General features: G+C 42.1%; 1 protein-coding gene across 1 annotated transcript in view; it reads left to right on the forward strand.

Annotated features, from left to right (window-relative positions):
• The window catches only part of LOC118280370 (fatty acyl-CoA reductase wat-like), a 34,419-nt gene that overhangs the window by 7,385 nt on the left and 8,196 nt on the right, over positions 1-18,838 (forward strand). Inside the window, exon 2 of the mRNA XM_050702218.1 lies at positions 5,698-5,893. Within this exon, the coding sequence (XP_050558175.1) occupies positions 5,700-5,893 (194 nt within the window). The 5' untranslated portion in view covers positions 5,698-5,699. The remainder of the gene's footprint in view (positions 1-5,697; positions 5,894-18,838) is intronic.

Consider the following 18,838-nt stretch of genomic DNA (forward strand, 5'->3'; position numbering starts at 1 on the left):
ATCTTGTATTATGTTTCGTAGACGTATTTGTGGGACATTAGTGTCAATTATCGCATCTCAGTGAATTGATTTAGCACTTACTATCGAAATCACCGTCTTTTATAATGCTTTTTAAGAATTGTACTTACTTAAACAACGCCTATGACTTCACTCGTGTGAGGCTGATTAAAAATCTCTAGATTAAGCCATGATCCTGTTAGATTTATGGGTTGAAATGTATACAGTGTAACTCCTTGAAAAATGAGCTTTCCAATGGTGAAAGAATTTTGAAAATCGGTCCAGTAGTTTAGGAGTTATTGCTATGTAAACAAACTGTCAAATATTTTTTCTTTATTAGTATTGTATGACGTTAATACGTTACTATTGAGAATAGTATTTATTGCCTGGTTAAACAGTATTAAATCATCAAAATGTAGAAGTATTTTTAGGCTTTAAATTCCATATTGCGTCTTAGGAATTCCTAAAAAAAAGTGCGATTTACGCATCGTCATGAGCTAATGTTCACATGTAAACAGCAGCTCATGTAGTGTAGATGTCCATTCAACAAGGATGTAGCGAGGTTGACTGTCCAGGCGACACACGTACTTAGGTATCGTCATGAGCTAATGTTCACATGTAAACAGCAGCTCATGTAGTGTAGATGTCCAGTCAACAAGGATGTAGCGAGGTTGACTGTCCAGGCGACACACGTACTTAGGTATCGTCATGAGCTAATGTTCACATGTAAACAGCAGCTCATGTAGTGTAGATGTCCAGTCAACAAGGATGTAGCGAGGTTGACTGTCCAGGCGACACACGTACTTAGGTATCGTCATGAGCTAATGTTCACATGTAAACAGCAGCTCATGTAGTGTAGATGTCCAGTCAACAAGGATGTAGCGAGGTTGACTGTCCAGGCGACACACGTACTTAGGTATCGTCATGAGCTAATGTTCACATATAAAACAGCAGCTCGAAAAATCGTTTTCAAGCGAGAGTAAAACCGGATCTTGTCATGAAATATAAAGTTATTTTTTAAGACAAATAATGTTAAGTCTTTCAAGTGTTAGCTAGTGCGACTTAAGTACGAATAAGTTTAAGTCAATATTTGATTTTCCTGTGTATATGACGCAAGTTGGCTTCAAGTGATATTTAAGTTAACTTTTCGTAGACTATTTTAATATTAGTGTATGATAATTTTGATTGCGTTGTTAGAAATATTCTTCCTTCTGCGAAGCCGTCATGCTAGCTAAGGAGGAGACGGAGCGCGTGAGGGAACGACCTCCTCACGCCCCAGCCGTCACAGAAGACACTCCGAGCGTCAGGGTTTGCGTGACGATCTCCGGCCACCGTAAGTGCGTGTCTGTGGACGGCGAGCAAGGGTAGTTCGCCGCCCGACCAGAACCAGACCCGTGCGTAAGGCGCGTCGCGTTCTTCGTGCGCCTCAAAGAGCCAGACCACCACAGATGGGGCCCAGTAGGGCTGCGTACAAGGTAACGGATTAAAGGGGCTCCGGCTCAAAGCAGTAGTAGTTGCGCGATCCTCGACGCCCGGAGTGTCTCTCGCGACGGGTGGGGCGTGAGGAGATTCGTTCACTCACCCGCCCCGCCTCCTCCTTAGCTAGCATGATTGCTTCGCAGAAGGAGACGGTATTCCAGTCCCCCTCACTCTGCAACATGGCCTGAACCAATGACGGACGCGAGAGACGATTGGGGTTGTATAGTTTTGACGTTGAATCATTATTGAGATTTTATTGGATTGTAATGGCATTGACATTAAGATTGGTTTCAAGAGTAAGCACCCATCTGCCTTTATAATTCCTCGTCATGTAGTCGGGTATAAGACACCCACGGGAAGAGTGGTGGTGGTGACTAATACCCACGACTCTGTCATCACCACGCAGCTACTATTTACTATAATTATTTTTTTCGAGTTCATTCTAAGGTCCCATTGAACTTGAATTGTGTAATTATTTGACCACAAGCGTCGTACGTCCGTCAGTCGTTTGTTTGCACACAACTACGTAACCAACTCATATTTGGAGGTTGGACATGGTAACTAACACACGTAGCAGAACTTAAATAATTAATGAACCAATATTTGCTTTAATGAGATGAACTAAATAAGCTTCCGTTGTTTTAAAAAGAAATGGATTCATTTAAGTGTGGGAGAGCCATGCTTCGGCACGAATGGGCCGGCTCGACCGGAGTGATACCATGGCCGAGCAGAAAACCGACGTGAAACAACGCTTGCGTTGTGTGAGTGAGGTTACTGGAGACCAAATTGCCTCAGTTTTCAATCTTCCCAATCCCCGATTCCCCAACAATTCTTAAATTCCTAACCCCCAAAAAGCCGGCAACGCATTTGTAACACCGTTTGTATTTCAAGTATCCATGGGCGGTGTCGATTGCTTACTATCAGGTGATCCGTAAAGCCCACCTCAACTTCCCATACCGCTGCAACTCTTGTGCACCAGGATCTACAGTAGATACAACCATGCAAACATCGGAACACTGAAGTCCAACGTCCCAGGGACATGAATGACTGTCTTGGATCCCGCAACGAAATAAATCAGAAGATGTTATTTGAGGAGAATACAAAGGCAAGCAGTAGGTACCTATAGATTTTCTCTTATGTGACTCCTTTGACGTGGCGGGTGTCCATGGGGGGCGCTAATTGCTTACCATCAGGTGAATCGTACGCTCGTTTGCCTCCTATTGCATAAAAAAAAATTGGGTGTCCATGAGCGGCGCCGATTGCTTACCATTAGGTGATCCGTCTGTTCATTAACCGACCTATAAAATTTTGACTCTGTATTTTATCACTATTTATCCTGTGAACAGACGATCTATTTGACAAATGCATATAATAATAATATCCAAGTGTGATTTTTCACAAGTAGATACACATTGAGTTATAAAAACAAATATTTCATGACCTCGCTTTGTTCGATCTTTCCGCACATTCGACGGTCAGTTTATACTGGTTTGCATAGCTTGATAGAAACCAGTATATCTTGACCTCTTTCTATATGATCTTTCGATACAGTCAACGGTCTATTTATACCGGTGGTGCATAGCTAGATGCATGGAGTTATACACAACCAGTTTACCATGGTCTCGCTTTGTATGATCTTTCCGCACATTCGACGGTCAGTTTATACTGGTTATGTATAACTTGATATGAACCTATGCTAATTATTTCAATTTAACTGAGTGACAAGTTAGTATTAAGTGTTAAAATACTAACTACCGGGTTCTTAGTAGCTATAAAGATTTCCTACATAAAAAAAATTAACTACATCATAATTAAATACAGTTGGGGTCCAGTAAGGCTGATGCGATCCGGAGTTGCGGACTTACCTAGCAGGCTTACCGCGGCTCCGGCTCGAAAAGCTGGAGTCGGAACGGGGTGGTTTTTAGTCAGTAAGAGTCTGACACTCACTTTCGCCTTTCCCAAGGTGGGAGAAGTAATTGGATGACTTTCCCCCCTTAAAAACATCATAATCAAATTCCCGTGACAGTCCAATGCTGGACTATGAGCCTCCTCTACATAAGAGGAGTTTGCCACAATCTCCGCAGGCAGGCACGTTGGACATCGCAGTATAAAGTTTCAGGATTATCAGAGAGCGCTGCTGCCCGGTCTCTGTCTAATGTACTACACATTTAGCAATTAGCAGACGGATCACCTGATGGTAAGCAATCGCCGCCGCCCATGGACACTCGAAATATCAAAGGCGTTACTAGTGCGTAGCCGGCCTCTTTTATGTTTAGGAATTTAAGGGTTGTTAAGGATTGGGAATCCCCATTGGGAAGATCTTTAATTTGGCGTATCCTTAGTCCGTAACCTAATCATCGTAAGCGAGGCAGCGGGCATTTTAACTAGTAATAATATACAACCTTAGTTAAGATTTAGGTAACTGATTACCTTAATGACTGTAATAAATAAAACATTACATAATTACATTAATTAATTTTAAATACTAAATAATAAGATTATCAACTTCCGACTGTGTTTTCTCTTTTTCGATCTCTTTGACTGAATATTTGTATTACATTTTTTTTATGTTATAAGCCGATAAACGAGCAGACGGATCACCTGATGGCAAGCAATCGCCGCCGCCCATGGACACTTGAAACACCAGAGGCGTTACAAGTGCGTTGCCGGCCTTTTGGGAGTAAGGAATTTAAGGGTTGTTGGGGAATCGGGGATTGGGAAGATTAGGAAGGGCGGTAATTGGGCCTCCGGTAACCTCACTCACACAACGCAAGCGTTGTTTCACGTCGGTTTTCTGCTCGGCCGTGGTATCACTCCGGTCGAGCCGGCCCATTCGTGCCGAAGCATGGCTCTCCCACACAAGTGCTACGTTCTATAGACTGAATTCTTTTACCTTCTTTAAAATAAAATGTCTATGAAGATTATCATTTTCGAAATTAGGTTTATCAGCATGGAACTGTGTCCGGTATTTGGCAAGAAGCGTCGCCTATTGCAATGGTAGGCAATTAAGACCTATGATCAGTATGTTGATATACGCAATGAAATTAGGTAAGGTAGTACCTACACTGCTTTCGTCAATTTACTCGAAAAGCGTGAAGGTAAGATTTTGAAATTGAATTAAAGTACTGCACGGTTAAGGTAAGCGTCCACAGACCCGCATCGTACGCATTCCGTATGACGTCATCAGTACACATCGCATGTAGGCATTGCCGATGATGCGGTCCGTACGATGCGGATCAGTGGACGCAGTTGTATGAGTTTCTATACAAGACAAACTAAAATCCGTTGCGTGCGATGCGTGCGATTCGTGCCTGTGGACGCGTACCTTTGATGGATGGATGGATAATTAATCCAAAGTCTTTGAACGTTTTTTGAGGGGATAAAGTCATCGAATAACTGCTTCCGCCCTAAGTGAGGCGAGAGGGAGTGTCAGACTCTTACTGACTAAAAACCACCCCGTTCCTACTCCTGCTTTTCGAGTCGGAGCCCCGGTAAACCCGCTAGGTAGTCCGCAGCTTCGGATCAGGCATCAGCGGTTAAAAAAAGCGTTCGACATATCATTGCGAAAGAGCAAAGATTTAATGACTTTACCATATTTTTTTTTTCGGTCAGTATTTAAGTTAAATATTTGGTTAGCAGCACAGGTAGTCTAGATGATTAAACTAGGAATTGTTTAAACAAGTGCAGTTAGGTAAATATGTGAGGTGCAATAACACATGTATTTTCAGATTAAAAAAAACAATATTTGCAATGGTTCAATATTATATTATTATGTTAATGGTTAATTAACATACTTCTGTTGACTTCGTGGTGATACTTTTTTTTTGAGGGGGGAAAATCATCCAAAGACTTCTCCCGCCTTGGGCAAGGCGTGAGAGAGAGAGTGTCAGACTCTTACTGACTAAAAACCACCCCGTTTTGACTCCTGCTTTCCGAACCGGAGCCCCGGTAAACCCGCTAGGTAGTCTGTAGCTCCGGATCAGGCATCAGCCGCCATTCGTCTTGCCAAGGCGGGAGAAGTCATTGAATGATTTTACCCCCTCAAAAATCTCTGGAGATTAGCACGTAAATTCAAACAAACAAACAAACTCTTCAGCTAAATTATTATTAACACATTGAACGCCGTGGTGGTCACCGGTGACCGACGTTAGCGGAGGATTTGCCTTCAACAGTTTTCTATTGGCAGTCAAAGACTTAACATAATATTTTCTCTTTCATCAGCCATGGCGGTGGAAACGCTCACTGAAACCCAGATGTTTGAACCGAAGCAAGGAGGAGACATCACCTACATGGACATGGTTGAGGAGTCCCAGCCTCTCGGTGACTCGCAGATACAGAAACTCTTCGCTGGATCCTCCGTCCTCCTCACTGGAGGTACCGGCTTCCTTGGAAAGCTGGTCGTGGAGAAATTGTTGAGGTAAGTGCCTTAATTGACTGCACGGTTGGCGCGATGGCTGGGCAACCGGCTGCCGCGCAAAGTGTAGCGGGTTCGATTCCCGCACGGAGCAACTCTTTGTGTGATCCACAAATTGTTGTTTCGGGTCTGGGTTTCATGTGTATGTGAACTTGTATGTTTGTAAACGCACCCACGACACAGGAAACAATCCTAGTGTGGGGGCAACGTTAAAAAAATGTCAGATATTAATTAGGGAGTGTTGCCGTGAGGTGTCTTTATTCTTTCCGTGGGTGTCAGCTACCCTAGAGATGGAAGGCTACGGCTGGACTTGCGCTTCTTCGATATACAATAGACTTCCGCTGTACAATGTACACCCACTTTTCACCATTTGTTTTATAAGTCCCATGTAATAGGGGGTGAGCCTATTGCCATATACTGGACACAATTCCAGACTCCGTGCTATTACTGAGAAATTTTCGAAAAGCCGAAATCCGACTCGGGAATCGAACCCGAGAAGCTTTGTCCGGCAGTCGCACTTGCGACCACTCGACTAACGAGATAGTTATGTTTTATGAGTTCAAAATTATTGCAACCGGTTTATAATACTGTAACCGCACATTTTTTAACCTGGTTTTGTTAAAATTACTCGTTTATCGTAACTTTCATAAAGTTATACCGTATGGAGAAAACATGCACATAACTCATATGATTTAAATAGAACTACAAGTAGTACTCGTCCACAGATTCCTAGACAACCTACAACATTACAGCTCTTCTGTGGTCAAGGAATATGGATCTGATCACACAGAATTTAGTACTTGATTAATTTAATTATACAATGTGAAAGGGGTGAGACTTCTAACCCGTTAAGGCTGAGTACTACATCTAATTTTATCGACAAAAAAAATAATATGGGGTTTGAAACCTGACAGAATTGAAAATATTGAAAAATAGTGATTTTTTCGGAATGATTTTTTTCTCACCAAAACATTATCAAACATATGAAAAGAGTAATGAATTAGTTAGCCAAGGTTATTAGCTACCGTTTGTCGTTTTTTTTTTGTTTCTACGACGCATACAACCTTTGATATCACATAAAGTAAAAAAAATATTAAAATAGCCATAATTTTTAGGGGGAGGGGGTTCAACCCCCCTATTATTTTTTTGTCGATACAATTAGATGTAGTACTCAGCCTTAACTGGTTAGAAGTCTCACCCCTATCACATTGTATATTTTGTTTAAAAATTTAAATTTTCCGTTACAATATTTAGTTGTATTATGCTTCTGTGGACGAGTACTACTTGTAGTTTCATTTAAGTCATATGAGTGATCTCCATACTGTACATAATGCACATAACATAGTCATTATATAACACTCATGTTATACATATATTACCAAAAGAAAGTGGGGTAAGTAGACATGTTCAAAATGTGGAGTAATGTGGTCAAGTTTGTTTTATAGTTGTGTCAAACTAGATTAAGATCTGTATGATACAGTTTACTTAGATAAGGCTGTGTAGTGGTGATGATAGAGTAGAAAACATTTGTCACCAGCCCTACTCTTGTCGTGGGTCCACCAGGGTTTCTAGTTTCCACCAGAGATGTGCTCTTCCACCTTGAATCTTATTTATTGGTACACACAGCTTGGCACTGGTGGAAACGGACTTAGCTAACGAAAGATGCGTGATATGGATGTATGCTATGGATGCGTGCTATGGATGGCTGACGACGCTGCTGAAGATTAATGACGTATCTTCCTCGCTACATAGTTTAGTATCGGTGGAAACGATCACATAGTTTCACAGCTTAACTATTACATCTTCGTAGCATAGTTATATAGCACATCTTTAGTGTAAAAGCACACTTAGACCCAACAAACTTAACAGAGCGGTTGATTTTACAAAATTCGTTCATTAATCTATGTGAAAAACATTGACTTTTTTTTAAAGAGGGTAAATCCATCCAATGACTTCTCTCGCCTTGGGCGAGGCGAGAGGGAGTGTCAAACTCTTACTGACTAAAAACCACCCCGTTCCTACTCCTGCTTTTCGAGCCGGAGCCCCGGTAAACCCGCCAGGTAGTCCGCAACTCCGGATCAGGCATCAGCCCTACTGGGCCCCATCTGTGGAAATAAATTTGGCTTGACTTGATAATATCTGCGTTGTAGGCTAGTCTAGTTAGATAGATAGAAACATATAACACATGGGACAAAGGCGCGAGTTTAACGCCCTCAACAAGTAATGCAAATATATTACTCTACGTACTAATTCAAGGAAAAACTAGGAATAAATAATTATGTAAACTAAACCAGTTATCGGTACAAACAGATATAATAGTCCTCTATCGCTGTATGTGATCATAAAATGTAGATTTTATAAAACATTCCGATTCAAATACTTGTATGTTGTATGCGATTTATGTTAATAATAACTGCAGGAGATTGGATCTAGAAGTAGATCGGATTGAGAATAATTATAGTCTTAGACTTATACATACATACATATCATCACGCCTTTAATCCCCGAAGTAGTAGACAGAGGTGTACATTACGGCACGTAATGCCACTGTGTACACCCACTTTTCACAATTTATGTTGCAAGTCCCTTGTAATAGGTGGTGAGCCTATTGCCATATACCGGGCACATTTCCAGACTCCGTGCTACCACTGAGAAATTTTCGAAAAACCGAAAAAAGCCTAGTAATACTTCGCCCGACCCGGGAATCGAACCCGAGACCCCTTGCCCGGCAGTCGCACTTGCAACCACTCGTCCAACGAGGCAGTCTGCTTAGACTTATCTAAGATAGATCATAGTTCCTACACTACATGAGCTGCTGTTTACATGTGAGTGTCTTTTGCGATGACCAGGATGTGAGAAGGTGGTTTTTTTATGATGATATAAACTGGTAGACGAGTAGAGGGATCACCCGATGATAAGCAATCGCAGCAATCCATGGACACTTGAAACACCAGAAGCGTTACAAGTGCGTTGCCGGCCTTTTGGGGGTTAGGAGTTTAAGGGTTGTTGGGGATTGGGAAGATTGAGAAGGGTGGTAATTGGGCCTCCGCTGATCTCACTTACACAACGAAACACAACGCAAGCGTTGTTTCACGTCGGTTTTCTGCTCAGCCGTGGTATCACTTCGGTCGAGCCGGCCCATTCGTGCCGAAGCATGGCTCTCCCACACTTAAATTCGGCCTCATACCCCCCGCCAACTCCTTAGCTAGCATGACTGCTTCGCAGAAGGAGGAGACGGCATCCCAGCCCCCTCGCTCCGCACCATGGCCTGAACCAATGCCGGACGTAAAAGGTCACCGTCACCAATTAGATAAAGATTCTTGTATTTTAGCATCATCATCATCAGTCCATGACAGTCCACGGCTGGACTATGAACCTCCTATACATAGGTAAGAGCGGTTAGTCATAATCTCCGTAGGCAGGCGGGTTGTAGATCGCAGTTTAAAAGATTCAGGTTTATCAGAAAACACTGTTGCCCCGTCTCTGTATTTTTTGTAAGTATCATAGTATTTTGGCCTCCCATAATGTAAATATATATATGCATAGTATACCGTGGGTATGCTAATATAATGTGTGTGTTCTTAAATTATTTCCTTTTAAAACAGAAAGGAATTTTAATAGTAATTGTATGTAAGTAAGTACATAGTATGAAGCAAGTACAAAGAGGAGATGCCATAATGTGATTGTGTACTGTGACAATGACATGGGCTCTGCCCAAACTAAAAGTCAAAGTCAAAATTATTTATTTAAATTAGACCAGAAAGGCACTTTTGAACGTCAAACCAAATATACATATAATTTTTTTTTTTCTTTAAATAACATTGCTCCACAATAGGATTGTCTCCTGTGTCGTGTGTGCGTTTACAAACATACAAGTTCACATACACATGACACCCAGACCCGGAACAACAATTTGTGGATCACACAAAGAGTTGCTCCGTGCGGGAATCGAACCCGCTACCCGCTACGCGGCAGCCAGTTGCCCAGCCACCGCACCAACCGTGCAGTCAATATTAATAACGTCTGTCTGTCGGTCAGTCCTCTAGTGAGTTCAAAACAGTTAGGTCAAAAGTTTTCAAAAATGTCGACTTCATTAAACCGGGTCTCGCTTTCACTCGGTCAAGTGGCTGTAAAGGCGACTTTTGACCGCAATGGTATTTTGTTGTATTCTCAGTAGTAGCACAGCTATCAAAATTGTACCCTGTGGTCTCCAAGACACAAAACCCTTCAAAGAATTAAAAAAACAATGTGTCCTGTGTATAAGCTCACATCCTCACTTTATAGCATAGGGCAGCAAACGAGCAGACGGATCACCTGATGGTAAGCAATTCCGCCGTGGATACCCGCAACACCTTTTTTTAAGGGGAGGAAAAATCATCCAATGTCTTCTCCCGCCTTGGGCGAGGCGAGAGGGAGTGTCAGACTCTTACTGACTAAACACCACCCCGTTCCTACTCCTGCTTTTCGAGCCGGAGCCCCGGTAAACCCGCTAGGTAGTCCGTGGTTTCCGTTCGAGTCGACCCAGCAGTGCCGAAGCATGGCTCTCCCAAAACATAGAACCTAGTACCTAAATATTAGACAGAACGAAACAATCTAGGTATTTTACAATTCCTAGTGCTTACAAATTGTCTATTTATGCAATTGCGACATCAAATACCTAAGTACATTGTCCTTCTACTGCAAATAAAGGAAATTAAACTTTACACTTAAAGGAATAAAGATCGAATTAAAATGGCTTTGTCAACTGGACTATCGATTAGGAAATCAGTGTAACCGATTTTATACTCTATACTAAATGGTTTAAAGTCGAATTTTGTATGTTGTGTGTGGTATTAGTCATGCCTAGTTGTATTAGATTGTAGGGTGACTATGATTTTTGGTTTTTATTGAGATTTTTGTTTCACTATTTTGCTATAAGTGTGGGAGAGCCATGCTTCGGCACAAATGGTCCGGCTCGACCGGAGTGATACCACGGCCCAACAGAAAACCGACGTGAAACATCGCTTGCGTTGTCGTTGTGGCTCGTTGTGTGAGCGAGGTTACCGGAAGCCCAATTACCCGTATATATGTCACCGGAAAATAACGAGATTCGTAAGTTTATCAATCTACTAGGAAGTTTATAAACTTTCGTAGAATTCGAAACGGGAGATAAATTGTTATATTTTACGTCCACATTTTCGTAGATTGATAAACTTACGAATCTTGTTATTTTTCGGTGACATTTACGTACTTCTACGTACGTTTTATACGTAGAAATGACGTATTTGCTCCCACTCCTAAACTTTGATTATTTTTAATTAAGTATTGTTATCTTATATGACAAAATAAAAAAATACGTGTCTAATATTGTTTCATTACCTAACTGACGGACTAAATAGATTTTTAATTTTCATACCCCGTCATCATCCCTATTGCAATATCTATTATCTATTAGTTAATAGATAAGAAAACGCTTGTTATCAATATTTGATATTACATTAGAGATATTACATAAAACAATGCAATAATATAACACACCTATTTTATCACAACTTTATAATTATCTAATTATTGATATATTGATACGTATCGTTACGCCTTTTATCCCCAAAAGGGTAGGCAGAAGTCTACATTATGGCACGTAATGCCACTGTACAATGTACACCCACTTTTCCCCATTTGTGTTATAAGTCCCATGTAATAGGTGGTGAGCCTATTGCCATCTATTGGGCACAATCCCGGACTACGCCATTAGAACGCCACAAATAGGTTCCAGTAGGGCTGATGCCTGATCCGGCGCTGCGGACTACCTAGCAAGTTACCGGGACTCCGGCTCGAATAGCAAGAGTAGGAACGGGGTGGTTTTAGTCAGTAAGAGTCTCACACTCCCCCCGCTTCGCTCAAGGCGGGAGAAGTCGTTGGATGATTATCCATCTTAAAAAAAAAAACCTTCAACCGTTTTGACGTGATTGAGTGACAAAAATACACACAAACTTTCGGATTTATAATAAGAAATTACATCGAAATAAGTAGTTTTAAAAATCTAAAAGCATACATAGAAACAGACGATAGAAAGCGACTTTGTTTTATACTATGTAGTGATGACACCATGGTCACCCCACCCATTCTGTTTAGCTTTCCGTCCGCGCACATCTCAGAAACGGTTCTCTATACAGTAAAACCTAAATGTTTCCCTTTTATTATTATTCCAATTGTTTTTCTACGTCGTGTTATTGACCTCTTTATAACATATAATATAAAATAGTCACTACATAGTATATTGTTTTGCCATATAAATTATTTCGTCAAAAAGTTAAATAAATATATCAGGGTGAACAACCCTTACCACTTAAGGGTATGGAAATAGACAGTAGCCCTACTGAATCACTAATCACTACATAGTATAAAACAAAGTCGCTTTCTCTGTCCCTATGTCCCTATGTATAAATCTTTAAAACTATGGAACTGATTTTGATGCGGTTTTTTTTTAGAGGTAGAGTGATTCAACAGGAAGGTTTATATTTATTATACATGTATAATATATCATCATTGCACCCATGCGAAGCTGGGGCGGGTCGCTAGTTTTAGATAAAACGTAAAACAACGCTTGCGTTGTGTGAGTGAGGTTACCGGGGGCCTAATTACACCCCTTCCCGATCTTCCCAATCCCCGATTCCCCAACAACCCTTAAATTCCTAACCCCCAAAAGAACGTAAACGCGCTTGTAACACCTGTAAGCATGGGGTATGTATTAATTAGCCCGAACCGGGAATCGATCCCGAGACCCTTTGCACGGCAGTCGCACTTGCACAGTAATGTAAAGTTAATGTTAATAACCTTTGTATTTACTGGGCAAACTAAGCATTCGATACCTATGCTTTTGGGTTTATTCGACTGTCCATACCATAAGTAAATATTATCTATGTGCTAATTTTTGCTAATTTATTCAATGTGTATTTAATTTTTATAAATCTGTTTACTTGCACCTTCTACTCTACGAAATGTAATGTGCTATATTGAATTAAAAGAAACGTTAAATCAGTCTGTTAGTATAACATTTACACAACGAGAGGTTATGGGTTCGATGCCCGGGTTGGATAAACTGATTCATTGACTTTATCTATTTAAACGAGCAGACGGACTACCTGATGGTAAGCAATCGCCGCCGCCCATGGATACCCGAAACACCAGAAGCGTTATAAGTGCATTGCCGGCCTTTTGGGGGTTAGGAATTTAAACGTTTTAGGGAATAGGGATTTGGACTTACGGTAACCTCACTCACACAACGAAACAAAACGCAAGCGTTGTTTCAAGTCGGTTTTCTGCTCGGCCGTGGTATCACTCCGGTCGAGCCGGCCCATTCGTGCCGAAGCATGGCTCTCCCGCACTTAAATGTCCTCCTCTGTCTATCCCTTCGCATATAAGAAGGCGTGACGTTTATAATAAGTAGATACTGTATAACTTTAAAATAAAAGCCAATAGACTCACCCCCAATTACATGGGACTTATAACACAAATGGTGAAAAGTGACTGTACATTATATAGCGGCATTACGTGTCGTAATGTGCACCTCTGCCTACCTCTTCGGGGATAAAATGCGTGACGTTGTATGACTTTAAACATCGTAAAGCTATGTGAAGTGTCCTCACACTATGAAAGACCTCTTTAACACTACGTTCTCTGCTTACGACCTATTCTCAAGCGGGCAAAGACCCCATAGCGTGTTGAGTACAATGTGTCTCTTAACATAAAATCACGCACGTATTCATTCGTTTTACTGTTACATAATACATATTTAAGTATAAATAAAATCAATAAAAAGAAAAAAAAAATATTTTGACTGTATCGTTGGTCGAGTCGGGCCGGGCAAGGGATATTGGGTTCGATTCCCGGGACGGACAAATTAGGTACTGCTGGGTTTTTTTCGTAAGATATTCCTCAGTAGTAGCACGGAGTCTGGAATTGTGTCCAGTATATGACAATAGGCTCACCACCTATTACATGGGACTTACAACATAAATTGTGAAAAGTGGGTGTACATTGTACAGTGGCATTACGTGCCATAATGTGCACCTCTGCCTACCTCTTCGGGGATTAAAGGCGTGACGATATGTATGTATGTAACAAAAAGGAACTATGAAACAATCTGATGCGAGTGGACAAGTGGACAGTACGCATCAATTGCAAAGTGGCTTGCGTAATCAAGGACGCTACCGACGTGAAAAGGTCGTACGCTAGCAAACTACTGATTAGTCTGTAATCAACATTATATAAATCATTGTGAACAATACGTAACTTATGTACACACCCACCTTTTTTTTTTGAGAGGGGGAAAATCATCCAATGACTCCTCCCGCCTTGGGCGAGGCGAGAGAGAGTGTCAGACTCTTACTGACTAAAAACCACCCCGTTCCTACTCCTGCTTTTCGAGCCAGAGCCCTGCAGCAGTGCAAGAGGGACGGAGCTATGTAGGTTGTATATATCCGTCCCTCTTGCACTGTTCAATGATCGACCATTCTGACACAATTGTAATAGCAGACTAAGGCCCCTGGTAAACCGTTAGGTAGTCTGCAACTCCGACAGCTACATAAGTTAGTATATAGGAGTGGTAAAATTAGTGAACGATATTTAAACACGTGATTGTACTCATGATTACAAATAAGTTTCCCGAAGAAACGGTTTTTGTATAGTCGTTAGTTTTATTTTTAGCGCAATAATTAAACAACAAAATTTCGCGCCTGCGTGCTTTCGCATGATCAGCTGTTAGCAGCGAGGCGCCCGAGTTATCGGAAAACTAGTAGGTATTTTGTCATATGTGTCGCCTGGACAGTCAACCTCGCTACATCCTTGTTGACTGGACATCTACACTACATGAGCTGCTGTTTACATGTGAACATTAGCTCATGACGATACCTAAGTACGTGTGTCGCCTGGACAGTCAACCTCGCTACATCCTTGTTGACTGGACATCTACACTACATGAGCTGCTGTTTACATGTGAACATTAGCTCATGACGATACCTAAGTACGTGCGTCGCCTGGACAGTCAACCTCGCTACATCCTTGTTGACTGGACATCTACACTACATGAGCTGCTGTTTACATGTGAACATTAGCTCATGACGATACCTAAGTACGTGTGTCGCCTGGACAGTCAACCTCGCTACATCCTTGTTGACTGGACATCTACACTACATGAGCTGCTGTTTACATGTGAACATTAGCTCATGACGATACCTAAGTACGTGCGTCGCCTGGACAGTCAACCTCGCTACATCCTTGTTGACTGGACATCTACACTACATGAGCTGCTGTTTACATGTGAACATTAGCTCATGACGATACCTAAGTACGTGTGTCGCCTGGACAGTCAACCTCGCTACATCCTTGTTGACTGGACATCTACACTACATGAGCTGCTGTTTACATGTGAACATTAGCTCATGACGATACCTAAGTACGTGTGTCGCCTGGACAGTCAACCTCGCTACATCCTTGTTGACTGGACATCTACACTACATGAGCTGCTGTTTACATGTGAACATTAGCTCATGACGATACCTAAGTACGTGTGTCGCCTGGACAGTCAACCTCGCTACATCCTTGTTGACTGGACATCTACACTACATGAGCTGCTGTTTACATGTGAACATTAGCTCATGACGATACCTAAGTACGTGTGTCGCCTGGACAGTCAACCTCGCTACATCCTTGTTGACTGGACATCTACACTACATGAGCTGCTGTTTACATGTGAACATTAGCTCATGACGATACCTAAGTACGTGTGTCGCCTGGACAGTCAACCTCGCTACATCCTTGTTGACTGGACATCTACACTACATGAGCTGCTGTTTACATGTGAACATTAGCTCATGACGATACCTAAGTACGTGTGTCGCCTGGACAGTCAACCTCGCTACATCCTTGTTGACTGGACATCTACACTACATGAGCTGCTGTTTACATGTGAACATTAGCTCATGACGATACCTAAGTACGTGTGTCGCCTGGACAGTCAACCTCGCTACATCCTTGTTGACTGGACATCTACACTACATGAGCTGCTGTTTACATGTGAACATTAGCTCATGACGATACCTAAGTACGTGTGTCGCCTGGACAGTCAACCTCGCTACATCCTTGTTGACTGGACATCTACACTACATGAGCTGCTGTTTACATGTGAACATTAGCTCATGACGATACCTAAGTACGTGTGTCGCCTGGACAGTCAACCTCGCTACATCCTTGTTGACTGGACATCTACACTACATGAGCTGCTGTTTACATGTGAACATTAGCTCATGACGATACCTAAGTACGTGTGTCGCCTGGACAGTCAACCTCGCTACATCCTTGTTGACTGGACATCTACACTACATGAGCTGCTGTTTACATGTGAACATTAGCTCATGACGATACCTAAGTACGTGTGTCGCCTGGACAGTCAACCTCGCTACATCCTTGTTGACTGGACATCTACACTACATGAGCTGCTGTTTACATGTGAACATTAGCTCATGACGATACCTAAGTACGTGTGTCGCCTGGACAGTCAACCTCGCTACATCCTTGTTGACTGGACATCTACACTACATGAGCTGCTGTTTACATGTGAACATTAGCTCATGACGATACCTAAGTACGTGTGTCGCCTGGACAGTCAACCTCGCTACATCCTTGTTGACTGGACATCTACACTACATGAGCTGCTGTTTACATGTGAACATTAGCTCATGACGATACCTAAGTACGTGTGTCGCCTGGACAGTCAACCTCGCTACATCCTTGTTGACTGGACATCTACACTACATGAGCTGCTGTTTACATGTGAACATTAGCTCATGACGATACCTAAGTACGTGTGTCGCCTGGACAGTCAACCTCGCTACATCCTTGTTGACTGGACATCTACACTACATGAGCTGCTGTTTACATGTGAACATTAGCTCATGACGATACCTAAGTACGTGTGTCGCCTGGACAGTCAACCTCGCTACATCCTTGTTGACTGGACATCTACACTACATGAGCTGCTGTTTACATGTGAACATTAGCTCATGACGATACCTAAGTACGTGTGTCGCCTGGACAGTCAACCTCGCTACATCCTTGTTGACTGGACATCTACACTACATGAGCTGCTGTTTACATGTGAACATTAGCTCATGACGATACCTAAGTACGTGTGTCGCCTGGACAGTCAACCTCGCTACATCCTTGTTGACTGGACATCTACACTACATGAGCTGCTGTTTACATGTGAACATTAGCTCAAGACGATACCTAAGTACGTGTGTCGCCTGGACAGTCAACCTCGCTACATCCTTGTTGACTGGACATCTACACTACATGAGCTGCTGTTTACATGTGAACATTAGCTCATGACGATACCTAAGTACGTGTGTCGCCTGGACAGTCAACCTCGCTAATTTCATAAACTGTGGTTTTCCTTAACAGTAGCGATGAATGTTAAACTAAATCTACTTCTTATTGTTCTCACAGTGGGGAATAAACCCAGGTCTGATTGTAATCTAGAAAACCGCAGCTTTGCACTCGAAGTACTACTAAAAGGTACTAAGAAACCTGTTTTGAATGACAAACAGACTGACGGACAGCAAATGTAACATTACTTACTAATAAAAATATACTTATGGTGATCGTGATTTGTTTTTTAAAAACATCCGTGGGAATTGTTGGTATTGACTTACTCTGCGGTTTAACTGTGATCTCCATACTTATTGTCAAGCGTGGGGATTACAGTGAATTCTTCGCTTCAAGCTTCCTTGTGCGAACTGCTAGGGAGTGGAACTCCTTGCCGGAGTCAGTGTTTCCTGATGGGTATAACCTGGGTGTCTTCAAAGCCCGAGTGAATAGGTTGCTTATGGGCAGACGTGCTCCATCGTAGGCCGCATCATCGTGCAGCACCAGCCGAGATAGAGTGACTGCACACAAATTATTGTTTCGGGTCTGGGTGTGATGTGTATGTTTGTAAACGCACCCATGACACAGGAGAAAAACTCACTGTGGAGCAACGTAAACAAAAATAGTAATTAAAAGCCTGACCAATAAGTATGCTTTTCTTTTCAACCTCGCCTTGGAACCTCTCCGTTACAAAGCAATACTACTTAGTAATGCATGTTGGTTAATCATCACACAGTCGGAGACACCGAACTGTCTATCACATGCATACGATGGTGGAATATTAAACAAGTACAGGTCATTACACACATACGGCACGGCGTTTTTTGCTATACGAAAATGTTGTAAGCGCGCTGTCAGCTCGCGGGTCTCTTGCTTGCAGCTTTTTTGTATTGACTTTATGAAGTAACGACCATTATATGACACGACTGCCTCGTTGATCGAGTGGTCGCAAATGCGATTGCCTGGCAAGGGGTGTTGGGTTCGATTCCCGGGTGGGGCAAAGAGTCTGGAATTGTGACCGGTGTATGGCAATAGGCTCACCCCCTATTACATGGGACTTATAACACAAATGGTGAAAAGTGAGTGCACCTCTGTCTACCCCTTCGGGGATAAAAGGCATGACGTTGCATACGATATAAGATTTAATGTTCAAGTTAATTGCTGGATGTAACGGCGTTGTTAAAGTGTGACATGTCCTTTAGAAGTTACTACGTAATCATAGTATACGCATTTTGCATTTATAAACAAAACAACATATATGCATTGAAGCTCTTTATGTTTTGTAATCATCAAATGAGTCTTTCCGCCCTGGGTGAGGCAAGAGGGAGTGTTAGACTCTTACTGACTAAATAAATAGCTAACCTTAGGGTTCCTATTATCGAGATCGAACAATGTACGTAAACTACGTAGATATAATAGCTAAGTTGTGAAATTATGTGACCGTTACCCACATCCTCGGCCAAACAAAAACGTGACGTGAAATAACGCTTGCGTTGTGTGAGTGACGTTACTGGAGGTCCAATTCCCCCTTTCCAATCTTCC

The sequence above is a fragment of the Spodoptera frugiperda genome, chromosome 21, assembly GCF_023101765.2.
Source record: "Spodoptera frugiperda isolate SF20-4 chromosome 21, AGI-APGP_CSIRO_Sfru_2.0, whole genome shotgun sequence".
Classification (NCBI taxonomy): Eukaryota; Metazoa; Arthropoda; class Insecta; order Lepidoptera; family Noctuidae; genus Spodoptera; species Spodoptera frugiperda.